At 40.0% G+C, this 13,428-nt stretch overlaps 2 protein-coding genes across 3 annotated transcripts in view; one reads left to right on the top strand and one right to left on the bottom strand.

Moving 5' to 3' along the window:
• Positions 1 to 25: 25 nt before the first annotated feature.
• Positions 26 to 6,923, top strand: LOC135450207 (alpha-aspartyl dipeptidase-like). Its single transcript, XM_064718147.1, has 8 exons — positions 26 to 160; positions 243 to 331; positions 1,383 to 1,457; positions 2,006 to 2,085; positions 3,424 to 3,597; positions 5,005 to 5,064; positions 5,815 to 5,897; positions 6,414 to 6,923. Exons 1-8 carry the CDS (start codon positions 60 to 62, stop codon positions 6,490 to 6,492), a joined length of 741 nt encoding a protein of 246 aa, XP_064574217.1. The 5' UTR covers positions 26 to 59; the 3' UTR covers positions 6,493 to 6,923.
• A 2,347-nt stretch (positions 6,924 to 9,270) lies between these two features.
• Positions 9,271 to 13,428, bottom strand: part of NBEAL1 (neurobeachin like 1) — a 77,188-nt gene continuing 73,030 nt past the window's right edge. For both annotated transcript variants that reach the window (XM_064718144.1, XM_064718141.1), the window contains one exon: positions 9,271 to 13,424. In XM_064718144.1, coding sequence (XP_064574214.1) covers positions 13,323 to 13,424 — 102 coding nt within the window. In that variant the 3' untranslated portion in view covers positions 9,271 to 13,322. The remainder of the gene's footprint in view (positions 13,425 to 13,428) is intronic.

A 13,428-nucleotide genomic window follows, 5' to 3' on the forward strand; every position in this document is an offset into this window, starting at 1 on the left:
GGCAGGAAGGGGCGGACCGGACTGGGCAGGGAGCAGCGCTCGGCTTGGCTCGGCTCGGCATGGGGAGCCCGCGGCGCCTGCTGCTGATCTCCAACTCCACCCTGCCCGGAGGGGGGTACCTGGGCCACTGCCAGCAGCACATCCAGAGCTTCCTAGGGCAGTAAGCGCCGTGCGGGGCTGCGGGAGCACTCGGCCCCCGCCTCCGCCGCGCCCACCGCTCTCTCCCCTCTCTCCTCTCCCAGGAACGTGAGGCGGGTGCTGTTCATCCCCTACGCCCTGCACGACCGCGACGCCTACGCCCGCACGGCCAGGGAGAAGTTTGAAAGCCTGGGTAAGGCCGACCCGGCAGCGGCGGCCACGCCGGCTGTGCCCGGGGCTGCCGGGCCGGTACCGGGCACGGGGAGCGGGCTGTGGGCACGCTGGCTGGGCTGCTGCGGTACGGGCAGCAAGGGCAGTGAGCAGCAGGAGTCGGCTGCGGACTTCTGCCTGGAAAGAGATGTTTTAGAGGTCTCCAGAAGAAATCTTGCTGCAAACACTTCTGCTCACTCCAGAGAAGATGATTTTATTCTTAACTATTAAGTGGCATCTTTTTATCCTTCTTAATCACATGAGGGAACATTTCTTCCCATATATCTTAAACCTCTGCTCAAGCCATGGTTGTAAGTGAAGACCATTACTTAAAGCACATCAAGGAGCCGGATAGTTCCATGATGGACAGCAGCTGAACTTTGCTTGGAGCAAAGATCTCTGCAGAGTCTACAGCAGCACCTCCACCTAGCATCTATCACTGTTAAGGGTAACTTTGGAGCTGTTAGTGTAGTAATAATCAGTACTCACTTGGCTGGGCAGCACACTTTGCTCCCTGACTTGCAGGAAGATTGCTGCTATCAAATACCTATGTTCTTCTGTCTCTCTTGACACTTCTGTACTCAGTGAACCCCGGCAAGGCAAACCTATCAAAGTCAGACATTTGAACAGAAACAATACTCAGATCAGGTATTTGCACAAGAAGTGCTAGAACCAACACATCCTGTCAGATTTTAGCATAGCCAAGCTGAGAACTAACAGCTTTTTCCTCATTTTCTAGTTATCTGGTAATGCTCAGGAGGATACTGTGCCTCAGCCTGCACCTGCTGAGTGAAATGTTCTGCTCCTAGAAACTGAGTGCATATCTCCACAAAACAAGTATTTCCTTTTGTACAGCTGTATTAGCCCTGCACTAATATAGGGTGTACACTCTGTTTTACGTTGTAGAGTTCTCTGAAATTTCCCTGGTTGAGATATTTGGCTCAGGGTTGGAGGAGGTGGGCAGGGAGGGATTGAACATATCCCATTCTTCCACCAAACTTTCATATTAAAAGGTAAATACTTTTTCATTTAAGGTTATGGGCTGGACAGCATTCATGAATCTTGTGATCCAGTGGAAGCTGTAAGGAAATCTGAAGCAATATTTATTGGTAAGATTTACTTCTTAGTCCCCAGTGAAGGTTTATATAGGGCACCGGATTAGTCCTGCTCAGAGGTGGCACTGAAGACCAACAATTAAGCAGTTAGGCCTAGTAATTAGAAACTACAGAAGACAGTAATTAGGAGCTCTAAGACTCTAAATTTAGTGGTGGGCTGGGAAGTAGATTTATTAATGGAACTTTATCTCCAGTAAATTTCAAATTATTATTTTGAACAGTACTTCAGTGTAAAAACATGATCATAGCAGCTGTATTATCACTTTAGCAAGCCCAAGAAGTTCTAGTCCTAATAGCATGGTCCTGGGTATTGGAAGAGAGGTCACTGTCAGACAGTGGCAGCCTTACAAGAATGACTCAGGGCATGCCCATGGCCTGCCCAGTGACCATTCCTCTGAAGCTTCTGGTTTTACTACTTCTCAAAGCAGGATACTGCCCCTGAGTAGAGCATAGAATTTGTAGTGCCTGCTGAGTTTAATTGAAGGCTTCAATTAAAACTGATGGTGAAAGCATGCTAAATAAGCTGAACTTTGTTTCTGCAGGAGGTGGGAACACATTCCGTCTCCTGAAAGCTCTTTATGACAACTGTCTGATACATGAGATCAGGAAAAGAGTTCTTGAGGTAAAACTACAGATTCTGGCCAAGTCTGAATGGCTCGATCTCATGCATGAGCTTTTGTTCAGACAAGTCCAAGCTGATTCTGCATTTTTGTCTCTAATACACTTCAGATGTTGAGCCATCTCAAACAACCTGGTGAACTGAAAACCACGGCCAAATAAGGCTGTCACTGAGTCACTGAAAAGACTTAAGGTGTCAGCAGTCTATCTTCCTAGAGCAGTTTTCTAGATGCTAGATTGCAAGCCCTTGGGATGTACAATACTACATGGAACCCTAGAAGCAAACCACTCAAAATGCCAGTCAGAAGACCAGTGCAGGATTTAATCTGTGTCCAGAAACACTGTTTTTCAGCTTGAGATGTCCACTTCATATCTTGTTGATACAGATGTGTTCATGTTGCAGTTGTCTGCTGATAAACTGGTGATAAAGTTGGATCCATATGTGCCTTTTAGCCAGTGTCCTGTTGATGTTGAAAATTACGTAATTCTTGTATCTCCTTGGAACTGAGAGGTGTGAGTGCCATTGAGCTCCTCTGGTCAGCAGCACCAGTCCAGCTGGTGAATCTCATAAGGCACAGCAAAGATACACCATCTCTGGAGGAGAACAGAAGCAAGGTGTTCCCTAGCAATGTGGAACTGCAAATGACTTTACACAGATTTATACAAGCCACAGTAAGGCCAGCTGCCAAGAATAAAGGTTAGCTAGGCTTATCTTAATATATAGAAATTCATCATCTGTTTTGGGAATGAAAGCCAGAAAATGTCCAAATGCCAGTTAAGTTTGGATAACTACTTGGTTATATTACCACCAGTTGTCTCAAGACAGCTCTGTTTTCACAAATTGCTCAGGATTACCTGTACACTTGCATATTTGTGTGGCATTCTTCTGTGTACAGCATAGTACTCATAGCTAAACAGTGCTAAACTGGTCATGGTTCTAAGTTGATGCTGTGACAACACTGCACTGAGCTTCTGATGGCCTGCTCTCTCCAGAAGCTACTTAAAAGCCAGTTCAGATACTTCCTTTAACTGCAATAGAAGCAAAACTCTCCTCTTAATAGCAAAGTTCACCATGCACTGACAGCCTGGTAAATTCTGTCTTGGGGGATCACAGAGCTGTGAGTACAAGGCAGGCAGCAGTTAGTTCTCTGACACGGAGAAGCTACTGCCCACCTCAGAATCTGAATTCTTGTTCTGCTTTTCACCTGTAAACTTACCAATGAGAGGAGCTGGAAGCACTAAATCTGATCTGACTGATGGGTTTCTGAGATTGATAGAAGATGGTATAAAATTGAGTTCCTAGTTGTGGTGCTGCAGACTGATCATTGCTTTTGTCTTTCAGGATGGGATTCCTTACATGGGATCCAGCGCAGGAACCAATGTTGCCACTGTCAGCATCAATACCACCAATGACATGCCAATTGTTTATCCACCTTCCCTGCAGGCTCTAGGATTAGTTCCTTTTAATATTAACCCTCACTACCTGGACCCAGACATTAAAAGAACTCACATGGGTGTAAGTGAAGCACACCAGAACTAAGACAGTAACTAGGGTGTGGAGGAGTAAAAATAGTGTGCATTTCTGAGGCCTTACAAAGCTATAGAATGTCAAACAGCTGCTCCCTAGGGAAACTGGAAATGCCAATGAGGCAGTAACACTTCACTTCCTCTAAAACTTAACTTTGCTTGGGAAGAGGAGTTGGCAGGAGTATTACTGAACAAAGTGTTTTTCACAAACAGAAGCTCTGCAATGTCTGAAATACTGTTGAAATGCTGGCTATCTGGCATGGAATGGGGGAATTAAAAAAGAAAAGATAAACCTGAAGTTTTAAGATGCAAAGCACTGGTTCTGGAAAGTTCTGTCTTACCTGCTGCTTGGGAAGCCCTAACTTAAACATACATTAAGAGGCTTAAATATCTAAAGGTCTGAAGAAACAATCAGAACAGAGATGTTGTGTAAGAAATACTTGGGCACTGGTGTCCTTGCAGGGAGCACAGCCTGTAATGTCCAGGTACAGAGCAAGCACATGCACCAGTACAGCTGAAAGAAAAACACTTCAGCCATCAAGCACAAAGACAGATCTCCATACAGTGGGGAGGAGCCCCTTCTTGAAATAGCACGTCAGCTAATTCCTGAGGGAACAATCTGTATAGTGGATCTTTTAACAACCTAAACACTTTCCTCCTTGTAATCAAAATTCTTGGTTAGAGGAAGTATTAAGAGTTAGGGAACAATGAAGATGGTGGATGCTTCTAGATGGGTGAAGAGATGGGTGTGCTTCTAGAATTTAGATGAAGTTGTAGGTATTCATTTCATCAGTTTGTCACTAGATTAGCAGGCAGTCTTTTCCCTATAAATAACTTCTTTCTCTCAGAGGAGGGTGGAAGCCCTGTGCTGTACCAAGTCCCTGCTGTGTTCCTATGTTTTTATTTCTTTACTGTTGCTCAGTTTAGCAGCAAACCTCAGGAAACATGACACAGCTGTTCACAGAAGGAAATTCTTCAGTGTAATACCTACTTGAAGACAAACAAGCAAATACTTAATCACTGAAAATCCATGATTCACTACTCTCTTTCACAAAGGTTGCACCTCAGGCATTTGCTTCTACCAATTTCCTGGTAGTATTAGTACTATCTCTGCACACAGAGATAGTACTAATTAAAAAAAACCTCATGGATTAATTGAGTGGAAGTAAGTTTTGAGGTTTTTCAGGGTTGGGATTGTGTGAGTTCTGTTTGATCAACCTGCAGTAACTTGTTGCTAGTGATAAAGGGTAAAACACACATCTATTAAATAGAGTCAATCCGGCCATCCCATTCTGCTTGAGGGGAAGTGCCTGCTTTGTTTAATGTCATGTTGCCTGGATAGCTCCAAGTCCTTACCTTATGACCTCGGAAGCTAAATCTGTGCTCATTATTGCAGGAGACAAGAGAGGAAAGAATCCACCAGTACCACGAAGAACCAAACACCCCTCCAGTTCTGGTGAGTACTAGCTCTCCATCAGGAAGCTGGAGCATGATAAACATTTTAAATGCATTCATGCTAGCTCTCAGTGTGGGTTCTTTGCCTGTCAAGCCTTAAAATTCCCTGGATTGGAATGCTAATTGTATTCTTGCTAAGAGCTTGAGCCTTGGATATTGCTCATTGTAGAAAATGGATTGGGGCCAATGAAATGCATACTCCTGTTAGTGTTGCTCAACACTATTTTTAGGCAGCAGTCACTGGCCACCAAATATTGGGTGTTGGGGGTGGTGTGCATGCAGATGGTACAAAACTCCCCCTTAATCTTTTTGAAGATACTCTTAACTTTAATCTCTGTAATAGTTTCTGAATTTGCACATTCAATAGTGTATACATAATTTCATTATATCTGTCAGGGGAATTGGGACCTCTGTGTTTCCTGTCCCTGTGTTTGATCTTGTACTATAAATGTTGTGCACTAACAAATCCACTGGCTGTTGCTCAACCCAAACTGGATCTAAGAATAACTATGGGAAAAACCAGTTTCCTCTCCTCCTTAATGATTTCTCCTTTAAGAGTGAAAAATGAATAAACAAGAAAATCAACTTCTAAAACAAGATAACTCACCTATTTTTGTCTTTACCTCTTTGTTAGGTAAATGAGAAGGTTTAGTCTGTAGTCATGGTGCCACTGAGACTGGCCTGCTTGTGACAAGCATTCTACCCTTCCACATAGCTTGAAAATAAGTTTAAATGTTTCTGCCTCCCCCAGGGCTTGCGGGAAGGTACGATGCTGTTAGTGGAAGGAGATAACGCCACGCTGCAAGGAGTGACAGGAGCACGTCTGTTTTTGAGGTAAATGCATCACTTGAATTGATATCCTCCTTCAGACAGAAAGGAAGAGAGGTTTCTGTTAAACTCCTGGCACATGGTGCCTCTCCCCCCACCAGAAGTTACTTAATCCCTTGGTTCCATTTCTCTTTGGAGAAAATGTGAGTATTGTTTAATGCTCCAGAGGAGCCAGCAGCATGACAGCACTGCAAAGGATGTCTGACTAACCCAGTGTGTGCTCTAGCACTGCATCCATTGCTGCTTATGTTTCCAAATTCTAAACAAGAGCCCCAATAGTCAGCTCCTTTATCGAAAGCCAGGGAGATGCCAATTTGGCCCTAATGCACTCAACTCCAGAACAAGGGAATCCATATCTAGAATTACATGGACTTTATTGAGAAATCTAAAATGCATGTGACATGATGGAATCAACTCTGCTTGTTCAGAATAAGGGTGCCTTGATCTATCCCTAGTAACAGACAGGAGCAGAGTAGTCCCACCTCCCATTAAAGCTCACAGCATGGTTTCTCTTGTTTGCAGGGGTAAGAAACCAACTGAACATGAGCCTGGAACAGATTTCAGTTTCCTCCTGACTGACAGCAATCCCCTGAATCCATAGCCTTCCATATTCTGCAGCACAAGTTACTATATAGGGAAGACAATGAGGAAATAGGAAAGATATGCTTGTTGTCCCAGAGTAGGTGGGGTACTTCAGCTTTATAAATAAAGATCAATATGCATTAGTTGGATTCTTTTCCTCACCCTAATGCATGCCTCAGACACCTCCTTCCCAGCAAAAAGACACTTTTTGTTGCAATACTTGGAGAATCATAGCTAATCAAAGCTTGAAGGGGCCTATACATTCACATATCCACTTTGATTCCTTCCCCACCAAAATAAAGCTGCCTTAACACAATTGAGACAGGACATTGTGTCAGCTCTTCCCGCTGCCTACTTTTACCTGCTACACAAAAGAATTGTTCATTCAGTGTACTCCCACACTTAGTTTAATTTTTGTGCTATTAATAAAGGGAGAAGTTATGCATTCAATTACTTTTATTTGCTTCAGACTCATGTTAAATATATACAATGCTAATTATGTACAAAAGTGTGCATGTTAAAAATTTTCAGGTTACAAACTTGCAAATCCTAGAAAAGTGCAAAATTTTAAAACATCTTCCACCATGCTGTACAGGAAAAAAATCCATCATTAGCCAATATACACACTCTTAAAACATATTGATCAAACCAAAGTAAGACATACAGTATACCCTTAAAGCACCCAGAGGGAAAAAGATATTGCACAGAAGACAGACAGCAAGTTCATTACAGTGCCTGAAGGCTCATTTCTGAAAGTAGCTATTTCCAACACTCCTCAGACCTAACATTTAGCTCTTTGAAAAGGCATTTTTTGGCATTTAAAGATCCATTTGTAATCACGTAATTGCACAATCTGTAAGAATTATCAGAAGATATGGTTAACTTTGCTGTAAGGCCTTTGCTTCCACCCCCTGATTAGCTTCAGTAAAAAATCATCAGAAAACTGAGTAGCATCACAGCTTCCATCAAAACACTGACCAAAGGGAGGTAAGTCTCACATGCAGCATTTCCCTTGTCCTAGCTCCTGCAGAATCAGAATACATATTCCAAGTTTTTCTTTAATTCTTTTTTCCCTATCATGGCTTTCTTTAAGAAACAACTCACTGCTGCGTATGACTAAAGTAGTACTATCAGGTGCAAGACTTCAGTTTATTTTAAAGCTATTTCAAGGCAAAAAGTATGGCTCCCTTGAGAGGAAAATACTGACTAGGCAGGAAGCTAAATAAACAAGTGACCTCCAAGTTCAGTTAGATCTATGATATATATGGCTGGATGTTTTATATTCCAATCTCAAAACCCCTTAGCAGCTTTAAACCATAATCTATACTGACAATCATGCTTCTGGGACAGAAGATGTCTGATGAAATTATGTCTTTGCTGAGTATAAGTATAGACCTGAACTCCGGAAATACCTGCCAAATTTCTCAAGTCCACTAGACAAAACTAGGAAGAACACACACTGAAGAAACTATTGAAAACAAGTGAAACACCTATTTTATTTGGGCCACATAGGTAAATGATAACTAAAAGAAAGACACACCAGTATTCTTCCACAGATGCACAATAAAAAGGTGAGTCAAAACTGAACAAAGGCTACCTTGGACTAAACACTGCAAGCAGTTCCTCACTTATGGAGTGTTCAAGACTGCAGTAAGGTGAATGGCACTCAACTGAAATGCAGAGAATGCTGTGGTGTCACTCAGGCATTTTTACATTCAGGCATCTGATATCCATAACACTGAAGAAGGGAACAATAGCATTTTACCAATTTTAAATATATTTTTTTGATGCAGTAGCTTTCTAGAAAACTTGCTTCCTTCAAAAGTATGTGCTTACAAGGGCAATTTAGTAATAAGACTGGCTTCCTGGAATGAAAGACATCTTCCAAACACTTCAGTTGACTCTAACATTGGCATACAATGAACCCACGTGTATATGATACCATAAAAACTTACTCTCCCCAAAGGGAGACTACCAACAAGTGTCATGTTTGCAGCCAAAACCAACACAGCTTTTAAGCTAGAAAGCATAAAAAGACCTAGAAAGCACTGAAGCACATGCTTGAATTTTCATTCCAATAAGTACAAGCCTATGTAGTGCTTTCACATAACAGTATTGATTACATCAGGCCCTAGGCTCAATTTTGAGTATTCATTTAATGGGCATGTGGTTTTTTTTTAATTCTTTGAAAGGGAAAAAATATTCCCAGCGCCTCAGCTCAGCATTTAACATAGTCAGCAAGGTGCCTTTAGCAGTGGAAGACAGGAATGTTTCAGGTGATAGCACAGAGCATGTGTCTACAGAGACTCTCAATATAGGGGCAGAAGGAAGTAGACATCTCTAGCTCTAAAGCTCCCTACCACTCTATAATCTGTATATAGATACACATTGTCAACTTATTACACATACACAGCAAAAGCCTTGTGCAGCATGTAGTTCCTTATCTTTTCTAATGATTTTGTTCATTAAGATTGGGAAAGGTTTGCAAAGGAAACAGGGAGGAGGAAGACATGATTTAGGGAAGTGAGGTATACAACTCCCATTGACTAAAGCAGGAGTTACCAAATCTGTGCATTACAAAAATAAATTTATCATTTCTGCAGGACTATGTTAAAGAATTTTTCTAGTGCAGAAACTTGGTTCTTTGCACTCATTTAAAGGACAAAGAAATACAACTTTCAATACAAAGAAATACAACTTTGGGGATCCTTGCAAGACAGCAAATTATTTGGCCATTTAAAGCCTGTGAAGACTGATAAACCTGTTTTGTCATAATATGCATCATCTAAGGTATGCCAGAGGGGAAAGAGCTTCTCTATATCAATGTTCCAGATTAGCAAAGCAATTGTAATATGGATGTGGATGAGTTTGCTTTTTTTTGGAGGGGAAGTTGTGGGGGTTGGGGGAAGTTTTGTTGGTTTAGTTTTTTTCTTTTTTTACTCTTTTTAATATCAAAAAATTATTTTCCTAAGAAAATCTAATTTCCACAATGTGTCTTTACCACCAGGACAAATGCAGTTACTTTAGGACTGGGATTATGATGTTGTGCTGGTAAAGGTACATGGATGATAAAAGATGTGGTTTCTAGATATCCTAGGAGTGAGTAATGGATAAGTACATCGGTTACAGAAAAATCTGCCTCAGTCAGATGCTACTTGTAGAGCATTTCACTTTCTGTAAGCTTGTATAGTTCAAACCCAGCAAAGACCAGACAGGATTCTTCACTACAGCTAAAAAGACAACTAAAAATACTATCAAGAATTATAAGTAAATTGATTTAGAGAAATTAACAAACATTTGACTTGAAATAAAGGAGACCTGTTTTCTAAATATCCTTTGGTACGCAAGTTCAAAACCGTGCTATGAAGAAGTTAATACTGCTAACTAATTAATCTCATTTATATACAGGTATGAAAAGTAGGTCAGTTTTCAGTTTCTTTTAGATATATATATTTACACTCCTACTTACTCATCTTCAAAGGTAAGCATATGTTACACTTTGATAAATATTATTAGAGTTATTCCAAAAATTAAACATATTAAGATATCACAAAGAAGATCTTGACAAATGTAGTGCTATGAAATAAATGTCACTTAAGACTTGTTTCTTCTAAATTCCTCATTGGAATACTATAATCTCAAAACTTTGCTTTTTACACTTAAACAAACCTTTGAACAAAACCAAAGGAGAATCTTATTTCACCAATATTACCTGAAAATAAAATGGGATCCTAAGCTTTATTGACTTGAGGAAATCCAAGAATTATGAAAGTCAGTTCACCAATTCACAGTGCACTGCATAACAGGCTGCAATTCAACTGACTAAACAGCTGATCAGAAGAATTATTTTCTATTTTTAAACATTATTTTCTATTTTTATGCAAATAAGTTAAACCTAAAAGAAACAACATACCAGCTAATGCTCACACTTACAAATCATCTTTTATTTCAAGCTGGTTTTAAACGAAGGCAAAGTGCAGACTTTCACAGCCATGCAGGTCTTTCCAGATGGCCTCTGGCAAGGATGCCAAGCTGTGATGGTGTACACCTCCCACCCCCAGGGAGCATCTCAGATCCAAAGGCCATGGGTGTTGCCATTCTACCTGGGGCATAAAGCAGCAGCTCAGAGCTCACCTGCCCCCTCCTCATTCTGCTGCTGCTGCTTTGTACTGAGCACAGACCAGCCTTGAGTTTCAGAGCCCAAGAACTGTCCACATTTAAACTTGGCCCAGGTATTTGTGATGATCACCCAGTGCTTGTGATGCACTGAAATTATGGTATTCAAATGTCAAAGGTCTTAATCATAAATTATTTCAATTATTGCAACATTATATTTTACTTAAACTGACACACTATTTTCATTATTCTTTAATATTGAAAAATGTTAAGTCAGCTGTTGTATAAACGTACCAAACCCACAGCAGGATGTTTTAAAATGCTTATACAAACCCCTCTGTGCAAGTGACAAGAAGAAAACTGTGCTCCCACCAAACACTACGTAAGACCTATCTCCCTTTTTCACTTCATTCTCATAACCTAAAACATTATCATTTCCTGCCACCTTCCCCTCCAAATAAACACTATGCCTTGTCTATGCATTTAAACACAACATTAATGCACACCTATAAAACCCATCAATTCAATGCCCCAACTGAGTGTTTCCAACCTCCCAGAACAGAAAGAGCTCACATTCTGAGCTGAAATACTTTTAAACTATCTACGAAGAGCTCCCCTGAAATCCTTTCTTCATGAAATCATAATGGACAAACATGCTTCACATTCTCATGAACAAACTTAATACTTTCACAGTATCCTTAGTATTCTTACTGGATAGGTAACTGATTAAAAATAGTACATTTCTCTATAGCTTATTTGAAAATATGGGATGTGGGTTAATTTATAATTTTTTTACATATGTGGAGTATGAAAAAACCCACATCACTCTACTTTTGGAATTTTAATCTTCTCTTGGCAAGTGACTCAGGAAAATAATTCTGATTTTCTCCTAACTTTCCAGACAATCCAGTCTGTCACAGTGATTAGGCAGAATATTGCAACTATGCATAGACCCACTTGTTCACTAATCTGATTTATTATTTCATTTACAAAAGTTAAGAAAATGCAACACAGCTTTCTGTACAAGTACACCGATCAGCCATCAAGAGGGATGGTTTTTTTCCAGTAAAGAGAGTGAGAAGGAGAAATCAGTTTGAATGAGACTAACACAACTTGTAAAGATTATCCTTTATCAGGGTAAGGAGATATTATATTTCTATTAAGTCAATAAATATTGTGCTTAAAGTTAATGAAATGAGATTATACATTATGTTCCTCAGGTAGTTCAACAACTCCCCAGCCACAGGGCATATGTGATAACATTTATGAGAGATACAACACACAATTTATTGATTTCAATAAATAAATAAAAAATAACAAGAAAAGCGATGGTAGAGGGAAGAAATGGGGACCCAAAAGGGAACATATTACTAACAATCACACCTGCCTTGTATCTGTGCTCCCCTCACCCCATGGGATTTTCTTCTTTTAATACATACATGAATATACATATATACATACACACACATATATACACATACACACACCTTTGCATGCTGATCTGGAAATTCATGTTTTCCCTCAGCACCCAGCTTTTCTAACAGTATAGAGTTTTTCATTTCAATCAGTAACATTAAAAATTTTCAGATTGCTAGGAAAATGCACCCTTCTATCATCATGCATTGCTAAACAAAAAAAAAAAAATCAGTAATGGCTTCTCCGAAACATAATAAGCAGTTTGATAGAGCACACATAAGGATCTGATATTTTCTTTTACCAGGTCTTAAATGCATTTTGAAAATGGATATGTCAACTGGTTTTCCGTGTTTATTTTTACAGAAAAAAAAATATGGCTAACAACTGGTTTTGTGAACACCAAGAAACAAACAGGTGCTATTTTTAATTGAATTGTGCTGCAATGTTGCATAATGATTCTGCAGTGGAAATTTATCTTTTGTTTGCAGAAGTTGCCCTACTAATAAAGCACATTGATATCTGACCAATATAGATAATAAGTCTTCCTTGGGTATTTCTGCAAGATGTTAAATATATAATGGGATTTCTTGGTGTATGTCTCAAGTTTACTTAACAATATAAATAATTTTCAGCAGCAATATTTCCTACCTCCTTTAGCTCCTTCACCACCTCCAACTCCTTTGAAGTTATTCATGTCTGTACTTAAAACAATTTCTGATAAAGTAGTGCAACACAGATGTTCCTTGCAGAACAGCCTAAAATTGGAACTACACAAAAGAAGTGAGCAATAGCCATTTACACAAACAAACAGTCATAAAGTTCATTAGCCTAACAAACATACTGAGAAGGTCATAACCATCATCTATTCAATTCTGAATCCAACCATTGCAACTACCAGAGTTTTAATTTACTGGGAAATAACAGTGCTGTCAAAGTAAAGCCAAATATCTTATTTGTTATCAAGGAGCATCTGGTCCTACTCAGCTTTAAATCAAACACTACTTAAATTCAATTAGTAATCTGTTTTGAAGACTTCTGGGGGGATGGTTCAGGGGTTTTTTAGTCCTCCCAAAACACAGTTTTAGCAGCTGTTGAGAGAGGGATTTTGCTGTGAACAAGTCAACACAGTTGAGGACAAATATGCAAGCAGGCTAACTTGCATGAGTACATATGCTTACTACTATACCTCTACCATAAGTTCTTCATCAAGAATCAAAGGGCTTCAGATTCAAAGCCCTAATTACATATTTATATATCTAAAGTGACCAAAAGATTAAACATTTTTCTGGAATCCATGAGAGAATGCAGAAGCAGCAATCACTTGGAATCTTGAGTGTTATATTCAGTCTCTCCTGCTGAAATCTGGCTGAGCCGTTTGCTTGATCCCCACAGCTTTCGGGAAAGCTGACCTGAGCGCATCTGT

The sequence above is a fragment of the Zonotrichia leucophrys genome, chromosome 7 (assembly GCF_028769735.1).
Source record: "Zonotrichia leucophrys gambelii isolate GWCS_2022_RI chromosome 7, RI_Zleu_2.0, whole genome shotgun sequence".
NCBI classification, from domain to species: domain Eukaryota; kingdom Metazoa; phylum Chordata; class Aves; order Passeriformes; family Passerellidae; genus Zonotrichia; species Zonotrichia leucophrys.